This window comes from Garra rufa, chromosome 18 (genome assembly GCF_049309525.1).
Source record: "Garra rufa chromosome 18, GarRuf1.0, whole genome shotgun sequence".
NCBI classification, from domain to species: domain Eukaryota; kingdom Metazoa; phylum Chordata; class Actinopteri; order Cypriniformes; family Cyprinidae; genus Garra; species Garra rufa.
In genome coordinates, this window is record NC_133378.1 from 24,167,846 (window position 1) to 24,183,212 (window position 15,367).

General features: G+C 35.1%; 1 protein-coding gene across 2 annotated transcripts in view; it reads left to right on the forward strand.

Annotated features, from left to right (window-relative positions):
- Positions 1 to 12,815, forward strand: part of c1qtnf12 (C1q and TNF related 12) — a 34,707-nt gene extending 21,892 nt beyond the window's left edge. For both annotated transcript variants that reach the window (XM_073823760.1, XM_073823761.1), the window contains exons 5-8: positions 2,410 to 2,518; positions 5,105 to 5,198; positions 7,958 to 8,036; positions 11,016 to 12,815. In XM_073823760.1, the coding sequence (XP_073679861.1) occupies positions 2,410 to 2,518; positions 5,105 to 5,198; positions 7,958 to 8,036; positions 11,016 to 11,114 (381 nt within the window). In that variant the 3' untranslated portion in view covers positions 11,115 to 12,815. The remainder of the gene's footprint in view (positions 1 to 2,409; positions 2,519 to 5,104; positions 5,199 to 7,957; positions 8,037 to 11,015) is intronic.
- The last annotated feature ends 2,552 nt before the right edge of the window (positions 12,816 to 15,367 follow it).

Consider the following 15,367-nt stretch of genomic DNA (forward strand, 5'->3'; position numbering starts at 1 on the left):
TGCGCCCATATGTGCAATCGGCATGTATTAAACTACACAGCCTCAGCATGACTATGAGTTTCATATTGAATCTGTGGGGTAATTTATTAGTCTGTGGCTGTCATAAGCTACAAATGCGGCTTTATCGAGCTTAACGGCTCTGGCCCGAAGAGATATAAATGAAACGCTATTAGCTATTCAAAATAAGTGGGCGGGGCTGGGCGATATGTTTTTGTTTCAGTTAAAAGCACGTCACCACATAGAATAACGCTGCGTGTTTCAAGGCACTTCAGTGGACCTTTAAATAAAATATCAGTAAGTTGGCTTTCTCAAGCCAACTTAATTACTTGATTAAGCAAGGAAGCTTTAAATTGATCAAAAATGATGCTAAAGACGATTTTATTTCTGATAAAAGCTGTTCTTCTGAACTTTCTATTCATCAAAGAAACCTGAAAAAATTCTACTCAGCTGTTTTCAACATAATAATAATAATAATAATAAATGTTTTTTGAGCAGCAAATCGAAATATTAGAATGATTTTTGAAAAGATGATGTAACTGGAGTAATGATGCTAAAAATTCAGCTTTGAAATCATTTTTAAAATATATTCAAATAGAAAACAGTTCATTTAAATAGTAAAAATATTTAAAATTATACTGCTTTTGCTGTACTTTGGATAAAATAACTAAAAAAAACATTAAAAATCGTACTGTTTGTCTGCGCCGATAGCCTTGTGGGCATCGTGACGACATACAGCGCCATTGTGCTCCGGGCGTCCCGTCTTTCACTCCCTATCTCTCTCCCACTTCGCTTCCTGTCATTCCTGATCTGTCTTATCACAATAAAGGCAAAAATGCCAAAAAAAAAAAATCTAAAAAAAAACCTTACTGTTCAAAAACTTTTGACTGTAGTGTACTTGTGCTGCATGTTAAGCAGATATAATATTTATACTGCATATAAAACTGGGTAATAGCAAATTCACATCAATGGTAATTCAAATAAGCATTCCTGCTATTTAGAAACAGTCATTTATGGTAAATGATACAGCTTCCAAAGCGAACATGTGATCGTCTGGTTGCGGCAGCGGGATCGGCTTTTGCCAGAATGTTAGAAATTCCAGTCTGTTGCAAATAATTTCAGATTGGCTTATTTTGTCCTCGTTCCATTTGGCTTCTTCATGCCAATGGTTTTACACAATACTAAACACCCTTTCAAAACAGATCCAACCTGTGTGTGTGTGTTCAAGGTGAAGTGTGTAATTTCTTCATCACCAAACGGAATTGCAAAATCAATAAGCTGTCTGGCATTGGCCAGTCAGACAGATACTGTAACTCCCCCAATCAGCTAAATGAAGGCCACCTGTGATTGTAACCTCCCGATTGACTCTTGACATGCACATTAATGACTAGACACTGGATTGGCTGAATGTTTACTGAGCCAATCAAGAAGGGCCTAAGCCACACTCCTCCCCAAAAAATATATCCTTTTTCAAATGTGCTACATTGCTTTCTTGGTGGTGTACAAAAGGTACTCTGTCTGAGGTTTTGGACGAGTGAGTGGTGTGTATAAAAATAGACACCATTTGAAACAGTGCGCCGTTTCAACGAAGAGCTTTACCCTGTGGCATTCTGATCAGCCAGCGAAAATCAATGTTAGCGTATTTTTGGAGCGTCTTCTAGTTGCGGAAAAAAATTGCGACTGATTAATGTAGACAAGATTTAATCTAGGCTCCAATGAGCAATTTAATTCTGCTGATCACTGCGGAAGTATGATTCTTACTTTCCGCATTAAAGAAATTACGATCATATAGTCTTTCAAACCTGTCAAATAGACGTAAGAATGGTTGTAAATGTCAATACAAAGTTTTATTCATCCGACGTAGAAATAGATGTCAAATAAAATTACGCTCTTCTCACATATCTGTTGGGATCTGACATGTGTATGAAAGGCATTCATTGTATGTGCTCGAAGCTGACAGCACCAAAATGGCAGAAGCGAACAGTGTTTAGCACACTAATCGGAGGACTCATTATAAAAGCGTCTGAGTCTGGAACTCTTGGTGGGTTCTGGAGGCGTAATGCAGAATAATGTGGTCTGGCATGGCTGCAGCGTGCAGTTATGATCAAAAACAGAATCGGAGGATTCTTGGCAGATGTCTACATATTTCTAACCATTTAATGGTTATGTGCTCCCAAACTGAGCCCTTAAACTGGTATATTTTTTTCGAAAGCTGTATGCAGAATGCTTCGATTTGCATGGGAGTTTATTAGAATGTGGAAAGCAAGAATTCTGCTGAAATACATTTTCTTGAGATGCTTGGAATGCAAGTCGTAGTCTGATTTTGAGTGAGTGGTGTTGATGTTTTGTCAATGGTTATTCGGTTTGTTCATTGTAGGCCCTCTATAATTCTCACCTGTTTCATACCTTCAGCCTCCTGCCAAAGGTGCCTTCCTCAGAGGGACGGGGATGGACCAGTCCACTGGACGATTTACAGCTCCTGTGACTGGAATTTATCAGTTCTCTGCCAATGTTCATATTGGTAAGGAAAGGTTGAAAGGTTCACCTCAGAAGGAACAAACTTTCTGTGTTTCGTAATCTTTTGTTTTTGTACACTTTTTCAGTGTTAGACAAGAGGTTTGAAGGTATGATAATTACTAGCAGAATCAAACCCATGTTTATACAATAGAATATGGGTTTGATTTACAGTGACTTTAAAATATAAATGTTAGTACTGTCAAAATTAGCACGTTAACACAAATATTTAACACAGTTAACGTAGAGGGGGCCTAGGCTTGGCCACCCCACTCACAACTGCTGCTTCACTTTCTTTTTTTCTTGACAATAAGTGTGTTTATTTAGTCACAGAATGTCTTTAAGACCACATCAAGCGGGAGACTTTTTAGATGCACACTCCAATTTCACTTCACTGCCGGCTAGTCAAACGAGTGCAGAAAAGGTACAGGTGATGAGGGAGCTTCAGTAGAACATCAGTGAGCTGCGGTCAGATGAGATTTCGTCAGGCCATATGACAGTAAAAAAAGAATTTACCTGTCCTGTCAGCTGTTACACTGTGCTCGTAGCGAGCGAGCCTCAATTGCATGCACAAATGCCTGTATCATTTCATATTAAAGCGCAAATGAAACTACGAGCATGTGTGTCAGATGCACGTCACGTTCATCAGCGGCAGCTCTTAAAGTAATAGCAGCCAAATAAGCTAATAACCTAGCTGCTGTGATATCTGTTAATCAAAGAACGAAATAAAAGCGAGGAAATCAATAACTTTTATAGCTTTAAGGATTCTTTTAGTGTTTAGTGTAACTTTACTGTATGTTTCCTACTTGCTGAAGGGCACAGGTAAATAATGGGTTTATGTGAAGATTGTTTAAAGTTCACTTAAATTAGAAGTTATTATTTTTAAAAGTCTAATAAATGTTAAAATTGATCATAATTCTCATATTTATACTGTAATGTTGAATGGCTTTAGTCAATGGTTAAATATTAGGAAAAAAAATAATTTCAAATATTACAAATATTAATAATACTGTCTTTATGTTGTTTCTACATTAATTTGAAGATTGAATGTGAAATTATTGTTTCATATGTTCTTTAATGTGTGGGATTAATCATTATTAATCGTTAATAATGACTTATAATTCATTTTTTTAAGTCTCTTCTGGTCGCAAAGCCTGCATTTATTTGATCCAAATTACTTGCAATTGTTTGATCCAATGCAATTTGATCCGATATTATAGAATTTAATTATTAATTATAGAAATTAAAACTTCTATTTAGCAAGAATGCTTTAAATTGATCAAAAGTGATGATAAAGACATTTATAATGTTACAAAAGATTTCTATTTAATATAAATGCTGTTCTTCTGAACTTTCTATTTATCAAAGAAACCTAAAAAAAATTATATATAAAATTATACATTGTTTTCAACATCATAATAATAAAAATGTTTTTTGAGCAGCAAATTAAATATTAGAATGATTTATGAAGGATCATATAACTGGAGTAATGATGCTAAAAATACAGCTTTGAAATCACAGGAATAAATTACATTTTAAAATATATTAAAATAGAAAACTGTTATTTTAAATAGTAAAAATATTTCAAAATTATACTGTTTTTGCAGAAGAGAATTCTTAAAAAAAAAAAATTTCTTGTAGTGTACAAGGTAGTGTACCTTTGTAACATTAATATCTTCACTGTCCCTTCGGATCAATTTAATGCATCCTTATTAAATAAAATATTAATTAAAAAAAAAAAAGAAAAAAAAAAAGGAAATGCTTACTGACCCCGAACCTTTGAATCTTGTGATGGATTTGAAGAAATGTAATGGATTTGGATATTGAGTTTTTTTTATCCACTAAAAATGCTTTGGATAAAATTGTCAGCCAAACACAGCAGACAGATTAATGGAAAATCCAGTTTCTCTGCTATAAATACAAATGCATGGAGTACAAATTAATATTTCAGTGTCAACTCTATCAGAAGATGCCATCATGTAATGGATGTGTTTTAAACTTGGCACTTTCTCAACAGATGGATTGCATTCCCCGTAACGTACATTCCAACCGTGCTGCATTTGTTTGCTGAGATTTAAGGGTGTCTTGCACAATCTTGCATGTTTAAAAAGCTCAGAAATTTGTGCCGTGCTTGAAAGCGCACAACCGTACTTTTTTTTCTGTTTTGTTTTTGTTAGTTGTTCCTCTAAAGAGGGGGTCCAGTGATCCTTCATCCGTCCTTTCAGAGGCAATGCTTATGTGGAGTTACACTGAAATAAGCCCCAGGGAATCTGAATGCGAAACTCTTCTAAGCTGTGGCGCCGCCATGCAGCTCCGGGAAAGGGAATTGGCTCTCTGCAGTAGACTGTGGCAGAAAATCAACATCCCCAAACAAATTCACAAATCCACTGCAGACTTATAGAACAGACCAATATTTAGACGCGGCTGGAGGTCAAACATGACTGGCTGTGGCATCGTGTGCTCCACATACAAAGCTCTGTCAAACAACATTTCAACAGCCTTTACTCTTCATACAACAGTTTGTAGTGCATGTCTGAAGTGTATTCCCAGGAAATATGATTTTTTTTTTTGTACTTTGTGTATGCTCTTGCAGACCACACTGAGGTGAAGAAAAGTAAGAACCAGCTGAGAGCCAGAGACAATGTTCGAGTTTTGATCTGCATTGAATCACTCTGCCACAGATATACGTAAGTCTGCATTTTAATATCACATTAAAATAAAAATAAAATAAAATGATACTTTTTTTATTAATTATTTATTTGGTAACACTTTACAGTAAGGTTCCATTTGTTAACATTAGTTAACATAAATGAACAATGAAAAGTACTTCTTTATTCCAGCATTTACTAATACATTATTAAAATCAAAAGTTTTATCTATTAATGTTAGTTAATGGACCTGAACTAATATGGACTATCAAGAAACACTTTTATTTGTATTAATTAATGTTAACAATGATTGACAAATACTGTAGCAAATGTTAATATATTGGAACCTTATTGTAAAGTGTTACCCCTTTAAAAAAAAAAACTAGACTTATATATTGATATACTTTTTCATGCCATTCCAAACAATGGTGACTGAAGCTTTTGGTTTTTAATTTTGGTAACCAAACAGTTTGTTGTCTCCACTGAGTTTTTTTTCTATAGAAGTCAATGGCTACCAGCAACTATTTTCAATTTTGGGTGAACTATCTCTTTAGAAAAGACACAAAACTACCATAAAGGTATTATAAATGTGGTTCATACAACTACATTATACTACAGTTTAGGTCAAAAGTTTACATACACCTTGCAGAATCTACAAAATGTTAATTATTTTACCAAAATAAGTAGGATCATACAAAATGCATGTTATTTTTTATTTAGTACTGACCTGAATAAAATATTTCACATAAAAGCCAGGGGTGTAAACTTTTGAACAGATTGAAGATATGTACATTTTTTCTTATTTTACCTAAATATAATTTTTTTTCATTTAGTACTACTGACCTTTAGAAGCTACAGAAAATACTTTACATGTTTACCAGAAGACAAAATAAGTTACATTTACCCTGATCTCCAAATTCAAAAAGTTTTCACCTCCCTGGCTTTTAATGCATTGTGTTTCCTTCTGAAGAATCAGTGAGCGTTTGAACCTTTTGTAATAGTTGCAAATGAGTCTCTCAGTTGTCCTCAGTGTGAAAAGATGGATCTCAAAATCATACAGTCATTGTTGGAAAGGGTTCAAACACAAAAAAATGCTAAAAAAACAAAGAATTTGTGGGACCTAAAGGATTTTTCTGAAGATCAGCAGGCGGTTAAACTGTTCAGGACAAATAAGGGACTCATGAACAACTATCACTAAACAAAAAAAAGCAAAACAAACAAAAAAAGCTGTGGATCATTCAGGTAACACCACAGTATTAAGAATCAAGTGTATGTTAACTTTTGAATGGGGTCATTTTTGATAAATTCATCTTTTTTTTTTTTTGTGGACTATGTGTAAACGTCTTTTATGTGAAATATCTTATTCAGTTCAGTACTAAATTTAAAAAAAACTTATTTTGGTAAAATAATTTTGCATTTTGCAGATTCTGCAAGGGGTATGTAAACTTTTGGCATTAACTGTATATTACAAGACTATGGGAGATTGAGGGGAAAAAAAATGTAATGCATTTCCGTTCCCCAGAAACTGCGTTAACTTGCAAAACTTTTGTGATGGAAATAATATGGGATGGAAAATGCAGAGTAGTTTCTCAGGGTAACACAATACTTTTGCGGGAGTTTTGTAAGTGAACATCATTTCTCAGGAAATGCAAACATTTTGCAAGCAAATGCAAATGCTTTAAAATACATTCTTTCCTTCATCTTATATATTTTTTCTCACCACCATGTCCCTTTAGGGGCTTTGTACAAGTCCATTTGTGTGATAAACAGACAAAAATTTAAGTTGTTATTTTCTGAAAACCTCTTGAGTGAAATAGCAATGTTTGATTCAAGAATGAATCATTCAAACTTTAAATAATTAAAGTGCTAAAATTTGTTCCCCAACTGGCCACACAGAGTTTCTTGTGATTTTCGTTGATTTTCGAGTCTTTCCGTCAGACTTAGTGTCAGTTCTGTTAGCAAAAGCATCCAGGAGAAAATCTGACACTAGCAATTTTTCTAGCAGAGTTATTATGATTACATTATGTGTAATTTACCCTCAAGTAGTCTATTTATTAACATTCGATTTTGGACCCGTTGTCCACTGACCACATCCACATCAATATAAATTCATGATTCAGACTCTAAGGAATACATCGCTTATGATGAAAATTAGTGTTTTTCTTGAGCTCCTTTTTACATTGAGCATGTGGTTTTTATTTCAGTGGCTTAAGCGTGTGAGTGCATGTCATAAAAATCCTCTTTCGCAAATCAAACAAAAATGAATTTACTTAAAAGAAAAGAGAAAGGGGTACATGAGGTGGGGAAGGGGGAATGGGGGTGGCAGATCAGGATAAACTCTCTTTCCGTGTTTGCTGGTTGTTAGCGCTCTTTCGCTCTTAGTGAGTAACGCATGGGCTGTAAAGCATGTTGTCTGTTCTAGCTTGTGTGGAACCAGCAAGGCATTTCCTGTGTTAAAATGGAGCAGGCCTTTAAAAAATGTCCTCTCACCTTCAGTCTGGTCCCTGTCACCTTTGTAACCTTTACCGCCACCTTTGACTCATGGGGTCCCTGTTGGTTTTAGCAGCAGTAAGGGTAATTCCTAAAAGTTATTGCTGGAAAGGGTTTACAGAGAACTTTAAAGGGAACTTATACCTATACTTATTTTTAATCAATGTGCTTTTATGTATAACAAAACAAACTGATCTTTCTTTGAATAACCTTAACACTGTGCCATGACATCTGTAAGTAAAATGAATAAAATAAAATACAATATAAAATACATTTAAATCAATAACATTTTTTGTTCTGTTATGCAGCTCTTTGGAAATGATTGTTGGCCTTGAGAGTAACAGCAAGATATTTACAGTATCTGTCCATGGACTGCTGGAACTTCAGGTAAGAGTTGTAAATAAACATTTCCTGATTATTTACTAACCCCCATGTCATTCAAAATGTTCATGTCTTTCTTTCTTTAGTTGAAAAGAAATTAAGTTTTTTGAGGAAAACATTCCAGGATTTTTCTCCATATGTGACCCTGGACCACAAAACCAGTCATAAGGTTAAATTTTACAAAACTGAGATATAATAAATCAATAAATAAGCTTTCTATTGATGTATAGTTTGTTAGGATAGGACAATATTTGGCCGAGATACATCTATTTGAAAATCTGGAATCTAAGGGTGCAAAAAAATCAAAATACTGAGAAAAATCACCTTTAAAGTTCTCCAAATTAAGTTATTAACAATGCATACTACTAATCAAAAATTAAATTTTGATAGGTTTATAGTAGGAATTTTACAAAAAAATCTTAATGTAACATGATCTTTACTTAATTTCCTAATGATTTTTGACATAAAAGAAAAATCAATCATTTTGACCCATACAATGTATTATTGGCTATTGCTACAAATATACCCCAGCGACTTAAGACTGGTTTTGTGGTCCAGGGTCACATATAGTGGACTTCAATGGTGGCCAACGGGTTGAAGGTCCAAATTGCGGTTTTAATGCAGCTGTAAAGGGCTCCACACGATGAGTGTCTTATCTAGTGAAACAATCTGTTATTTTCTTAAAAAAAATACAAATTTATATATTTTTTAACCACAAATGCTCATCTTGCACTAGCTCTGCGATGCGTCTACTAGGGCTGCCCTCGACTAAAGATTTTTCTGGTCGTTCATTTTTAGCGTTAGTCGACTATTAGTCGCACATTTATTAATAAATCATATAAATCAATAAGCCTTTAACAACCTAATAATTGCCTAATAAAGTCTGTCACAGCACACCGCCATATATTATAATTATGAATGTATGAGGAAAAAACAGCAAGGAGACTATTAATCTAATAGACTAATAATCTATTGATAAACAAGCGCTTTCTTTGTTTTCGGTTTAAGAGATAAAGTCGACGACACTGACTCGTCATCTCTACAGTACTGATGCGCCTGTATTACATAATCTGAGAATATTTGTTTTCTATTAGAATTGGTTCATTTAAAAGTAGACATTTCGCTCTCCATAGATATTTTGCCATTTTATGTCTGTAAGGCAAGTATACAGAGAGTTTTGAAGTTTCACACTCGAGTTCACAGAGACAGAGACGGTAGCATTCTGTTTGCTTAATTATTTTACAAAAGCGCAATGTTTCGTTGTTATTCTGAGTGCACGCAAATAAACATATAGTCTTTACAGATTCAAAAGATGTATTACTTTTATCTGTATGACCAAAAATGACGTATTTTAAGAGCAAGTGACCACACCGGCACCTCCATCTGTCATGCAGTGAGTGCGATACTGTTCAACTTCGACACTCCACACAGACACTTCAATAGCGCACATTTTTCTAGGTTAACATTAGATTAGATGCTACTACTTACATATTTCAGATGAAAAGCCATATTTGAGGTCGATGAATGATAGGCAAGCATTTGGATGTCCTGCCCGATGTACTATATTACCACATAGATCAGCCGTTAACAATCTCTCCGTGACGGACTGCGTGACTTCGCCACTTGCTGTGAATTTTTTTTCTCTGCGACTAAGTGACTAATAAAATTTTGGTTGACCAAGCCTCTTCTCGTCGACTAATGGTTAGTTGACTATTGGGGGCAGGTTCACACATTACGTTATCACTTTGATAAAGGCTGTGTTTACACTAGAGCATTTTAGTTTTAAAATGCGTAACTTTTACTACGGTTACGCCTGTTGTTTACACTACTCCGGCGTTTTCGACCCTCGAAAACCGAGACTTTTGAAAATGCTGTAGATCCCGTTTTAGTTTGAAAACTCTGGGGTTGCGTTTTAATGTAAACGGAACAAAACGGAAATTTTTGAAAACGATAGCGTGGCTGCCCACATTTTCTCATAACATCATGCTTGTTGCTGTATCCATAGATATGTATAAGTAGATTCCCCTTTCGACTGCTCAAAGGACATCCTCCATCTAAATAATAAACTCTTAAAAATAAAGGTGCTTTAAAAGGTTCTTCACAGTGATGCCATAGAAGAACCATTTTTTGTTTCACAAAGAACCATTCAGCCAAAGGTTCTTTAAAGAACCATCTCTTTCTTACCTTTTTATAATCTGAAGAACCTTCTTTCGCCTCAAAGAACCTTTTGTGAAACAGAAAGGTTCTTCAGATAATAAAGGTTCTTTATGGAACCATTTAGACGCAGTTTTAGTGTAAACAGGGCCAAAGTCATGCATGGTTAGTTTTTCGTCTGTACTTGTCTGTGTAGGTAGGGTAAGGCGAACCAACTTCAAAATCGTCCAACATTGTTGTTTTACCATTTTTTGTAAAGGGCATTTGACTTTCTTTGCACATTCGCTTTGTAAACACTGGGTTGGTACTTCATGTGACCTTTCCAATGTGATTATGTAATGCGTGAGGTCAAGCTAGTGCAAGATGAGCATTTGTAATTAAAAAGTACATCCATTGTTCATTTTCTAAAAAATTAACAATCGTTTCACTAGATAAGACCCTTATTCCTCGGCTGGGATCGTGTAGAGCCCTTTGAAGCGGCATTGAAACTGCAATTTGGACCTTTAACCCGTTGCCACCATTGAAGTCCACTATATGGAAAAAAAACCTGAAATGTTTTCCTCAAAAACCTTAATTTCTTTTTGAATGGAGAAAAAAATGACTTCTTGGAATGACATGGTGGTCAGTAAATTATCAGGAAATTTCTATTCTGGAAGTGAACTAATCCTTTAATGTGTGGTTCTGATCTTATTGTAAATGGTATCTTAACCAAACAATTCTTGATTAAACCCAAAATATCTCACTGGATAATCTCAAATACATCTCAAATGAATTAAAATGTGTTGCAGATTCACACTGACTTTGAATAACGTGATGCTTTCTTTCTAACAGGCCGGGCAGTACACCTCAATATTCGTGGACAATGCAGCTGGAGCATCGATCACAATACAGAATGGTTCAGATTTCATGGGCATGTTACTGGGGGTATAGCCTCGTTTTACAGCCAGACTATATCTGGCATGCCACGACTGCATAGCTCCTCGTTGGACTATCACCCAGCACCATATCTCCTCATGAGACAATATATGACTGCTACAAAGCTCTCGGCTTGTTCGTGGACAAGACATGGACATATAAAAACCCACAAAGCAGAGACAGTTGGATCCAAAACTGAAAGACTTTTACAGAGGACAGTCGATCCACATCTGCCTCTCTCATGTGCCGTCTACAATGAGGTTTTTACCTCTTCAGAAAGATCGGTTCTCACTGTTTCCACTTACCATGTCCTATTTTGTGATTTATAGATGTATACAAAGAGATTTTTGTACTTTGACTTTGTGTTGTTATGTCCTTCCTCTTAATTAATAGTGTTTATATACAGAATGTTTATATACACAGTTTGTTTTCTACGGTGAGAGGTTTTGTACAATACCAGAGCTAAACTAAGGATTTATTTTTTGGAAAATGAAAAATGAAAATTTGTTGAAAATTTACTCACCCCCAGGGTTTCTTTTTCATCAAAACAGATTTAGAGAAATTTAGCATTACATCACTTGCTCACCGATGGACCCTCTGCAGTGAATGGGTGCCGTCAGAATGAGAGTCCAAACTGTTGATAAAAACAAGACATCAAGACTTCAAACCGTTGTTTCCACCTAAAATACACCATTTCGTCTGAGTCAGAAGAGAAATATGCACAAATCTAGCACTGTTTACAAATGAAAACCTTTCTAAACAAATATGTCGGTGGATTTTGATGCGAGACGAAAACCTTCGTGATGGATTTGTTTTTTACTTCACAAGGAGTCGTCTGGATTACTTGTGGATTACCGTGTTTATATCAGCTGTTGACGGCACCCATTCACTGCAGGGCAACCACTGGTGAGCAAATGTAATGCTAAATTTCTTCAAATATGATTCGATAAAATGACTCATCTTGATGGCTTGAGGGTGAGAACAATTTCAGCAATTTTTTATTTTTGTGTGAACTATTCCTTTAAGGATTTCATGATCTTTTGGAGGTGTTACCCAAACTCTGCACCTCCTCTTGTGCATACATGCCTCTATGTTTAAATATAACAAGCTAGGCAAAGTTTTATTTACTATGCAGCTCAGAAAAGCATGTTGTAGTGACTTGATTATTGATAAAAGAACAGATTTTCCATTATACTCGGCCAAAAGAAGGAAACAGCCAAATACAAGAAAAGAAGCAAGATGAATGACTCAGTCTATTTTTACGTCCAACAGCTAACAGTCCTAAACAATAGCGTTTATCGAGGAGTGTGTGTGGATGTGTGTTTGGAAAGCTGCTGCCATGATCGATTAGACATGTTAGAGTCCTGCTGAGTTTTCATTTTGTTTACTGCAATGCCAAATACGTCATCTGAATGTCTTCATGGAAGTTTATTCTTGCTTTCTTTCAGATGTGTTGCTCAAACGTCTCCTTTGTTACTAACAGAAATTAAGATGCACAAATATGTTAGCATATGTACAATTTTCCATACAAATTATTTATGTTTAAATGTATCTGCCAATTAAAACAGATTTATTTTTTTAATTGGCTTCTAGCCTTCCAGTAGATCTCAATACAAGTGAAAATAATGTAAGCGAAGCTGTTTAAATAAACAGTATTTGCTTGTATTGTGGTGTAATGGAAATGAAACTATATTCAATAAATGTAAAATATATCTATTCACCTGGGCATGCTTGCGGTTGACTCGAAATGACTTTTATGAGCTTTGAAATCTTGCTAACGTTCGTAATTCTCTGCTCGATAAAGCAGGCGGGACGTACTCCCGGTGCCGCACGATGAAGCTCATGGAAAATATTCTTTGGTGCGGTAGTGTGGAAAATGCTTCTTTGCATCATTTGCATTGTAAATAATCCAGGATACCTCAAATACCTTGGCAAAGATGAGCACGTCTGACAGACTGATGGTGGTACAGTATGCCACCTGGGCACACCAGAGACACATCTATGAAATCCAATCATTTAACCTTGTCGTCAACTGTCATTTCCAACGTCACATGGAAAAACATACCACTTATAGTTGCAGAGAAAAATAATGTTTTTCTCTACAAGACCTGTGGTTTCACAGAAGCTGCTGAGCCTTCAAGCCTCATCTTTAGTCAATAGGCCTTTTTGTTTTTCTTGTCTACTTACACCCTCAAGAAAAGATGGTACAATAAATGTCACTAGGGCAGCTTTTGGCAATAGGTACACCTTTGCGCCTTAAAAAAGTCCATATGTGACCCTGGACTACAAAAACAGTCATAAGTAGCACAGGTATATTTGTAGCAATAGCCAACAATACATTGTGGGTCGAAATTATTGATTTTTCTTTATGTCAAAAATCTTTAGTATATTAAGTAAATATCATGTTCAATGAAGTTTTTTTTCGTACCGTAATTTTTGATTAGTAATATGCATTGATAAGAACTTAATTTAGAAGACTTAAAAAGCAATTTTCTCAATATTTAGATTTATTTGCACCCTCAGATTTCTGATTTTCAAATAGTTGTATCTGCCAAATATTACAAACCATATATCACTGGAAAGCTTATTTATTCAGCTTTCAGATGATGTATAAATCTCAAAAAAAACAAAAACTGACCCGTATGACTGGTTTTGTGGTAACACTAAGGTTTTGTTTACTCTGTCATGAGAGTTTTAGCATGGTAATATACATACATGACAATGTTAATGTGTTTGGGTTTGCCAATACATCCATAGACATGCTGCTGTGAAAAAGGGATGCACAGAATTTTCGGCCACCGAAAATTGTCATTGTCACCCATGTCTTTGCTGCCGACCTTCAATGATCCAATTCATCCATACTAATAAGCAAAAATTACTCAAGGCAAAAGGCTTTTAGATTTGCCAAAAATATAACTTTTTATATTAAAAACAAACAAGCAAGCCCTGCCCATTTAAAAAGCAACGTAATGCATTACTTTCCATTAAAAGTAACTAAGTAACATTATTAGTTTAGATTGGTTTTTAGGGAGTAACTCAATATTGTAATGCATTACTTTTAAAAGTACATTTTATGTGACGTTGGTTTTGTACGTGTCACGGCAGTTCTGACTTGAAATGTCAGAATTTTGTAATGCTCTGTAACTTCACCTGAATCTACCCAGTAGTATGAACAACAAAAAAAGTAAATACGATGTAAAAAACGCAATTGCAAGCATGTCGTTTTGGCTTGTTTTTCAGTCTCTCATCTTTCATCTTCATCGTGAATCATGTTTTTCACGGGATTAGTACCCAAGGATTCTGCATCCTAAGTCCAAATTCATGCCAGCTTAAAAAGCTTGATAAAGCTTGTTCTGTCAGAAAAGCGAAACATATGAAACTGTAATGAAAACTGTGTTCGAAAACGATTACAAGTGCTCGCTGTTTTACCATGTCTAGTGTTCATTAATGTTGGAAACTGCAGTTATATGTACTTATTGGTATGTATTTTGCGTCTTGCAAAATAGGGATGCACCGAAATGAAAAATCTGGGCCGAAATTAAAAATTCTGGATGCACTGAAACCGAAAATGCTCTGTAAGAATTTTTTACTGTTTAGTAAATAACAAAGTAATTTTGGAAGATTTTATAGCAGTACTTGAATAATTGTAATGATACTAAATTTTAAAAACACAAGCCAATAACATAACCACACTTTTACTGAAAATAATACAATTAAATTGCGCCATAGGCTATTTATTATATATATATTTTCAGCTCATATTTTCGGCCGGTTTTCTCTTTCATTTTGCCATGCATCCCTAGTTCCCAGAGGTATGTATATGTTAAATGTCCAATTCTGTGCCGGCTGAGCTACCGTGCAAGCTTTTCTGTCCAGAAAGCGAAACATATGGAGCAGTAATGATAACTGTATTTGAAAACGATTACAGGTGCTTGCTGTTTTACCGTCTGTAGTGTTCATTTCTGTTGGAAACTGCAGTTATATGTACTTATTGGTACATATTTCACATCTTGTGAAAAAGTTCCCAGTAGGGATGATCCGAAATGAAAATTCTGGGCCGAAACGGAAACCGAAATATTTATATATATATATTTTCGGCTCATATTTTTGGCTGTTTTTCTCTTTCGGCTAAAACCGAAAATGCCATTTTCGGATGACAATTTTCGGTGGCCGAAAATTCGGTGCATCCCTATTTTATAGCAGCATATCTATGGATGTATTGGCAAGCCCAAACACATTAACATTGTCATGTATGTATATTACCATGC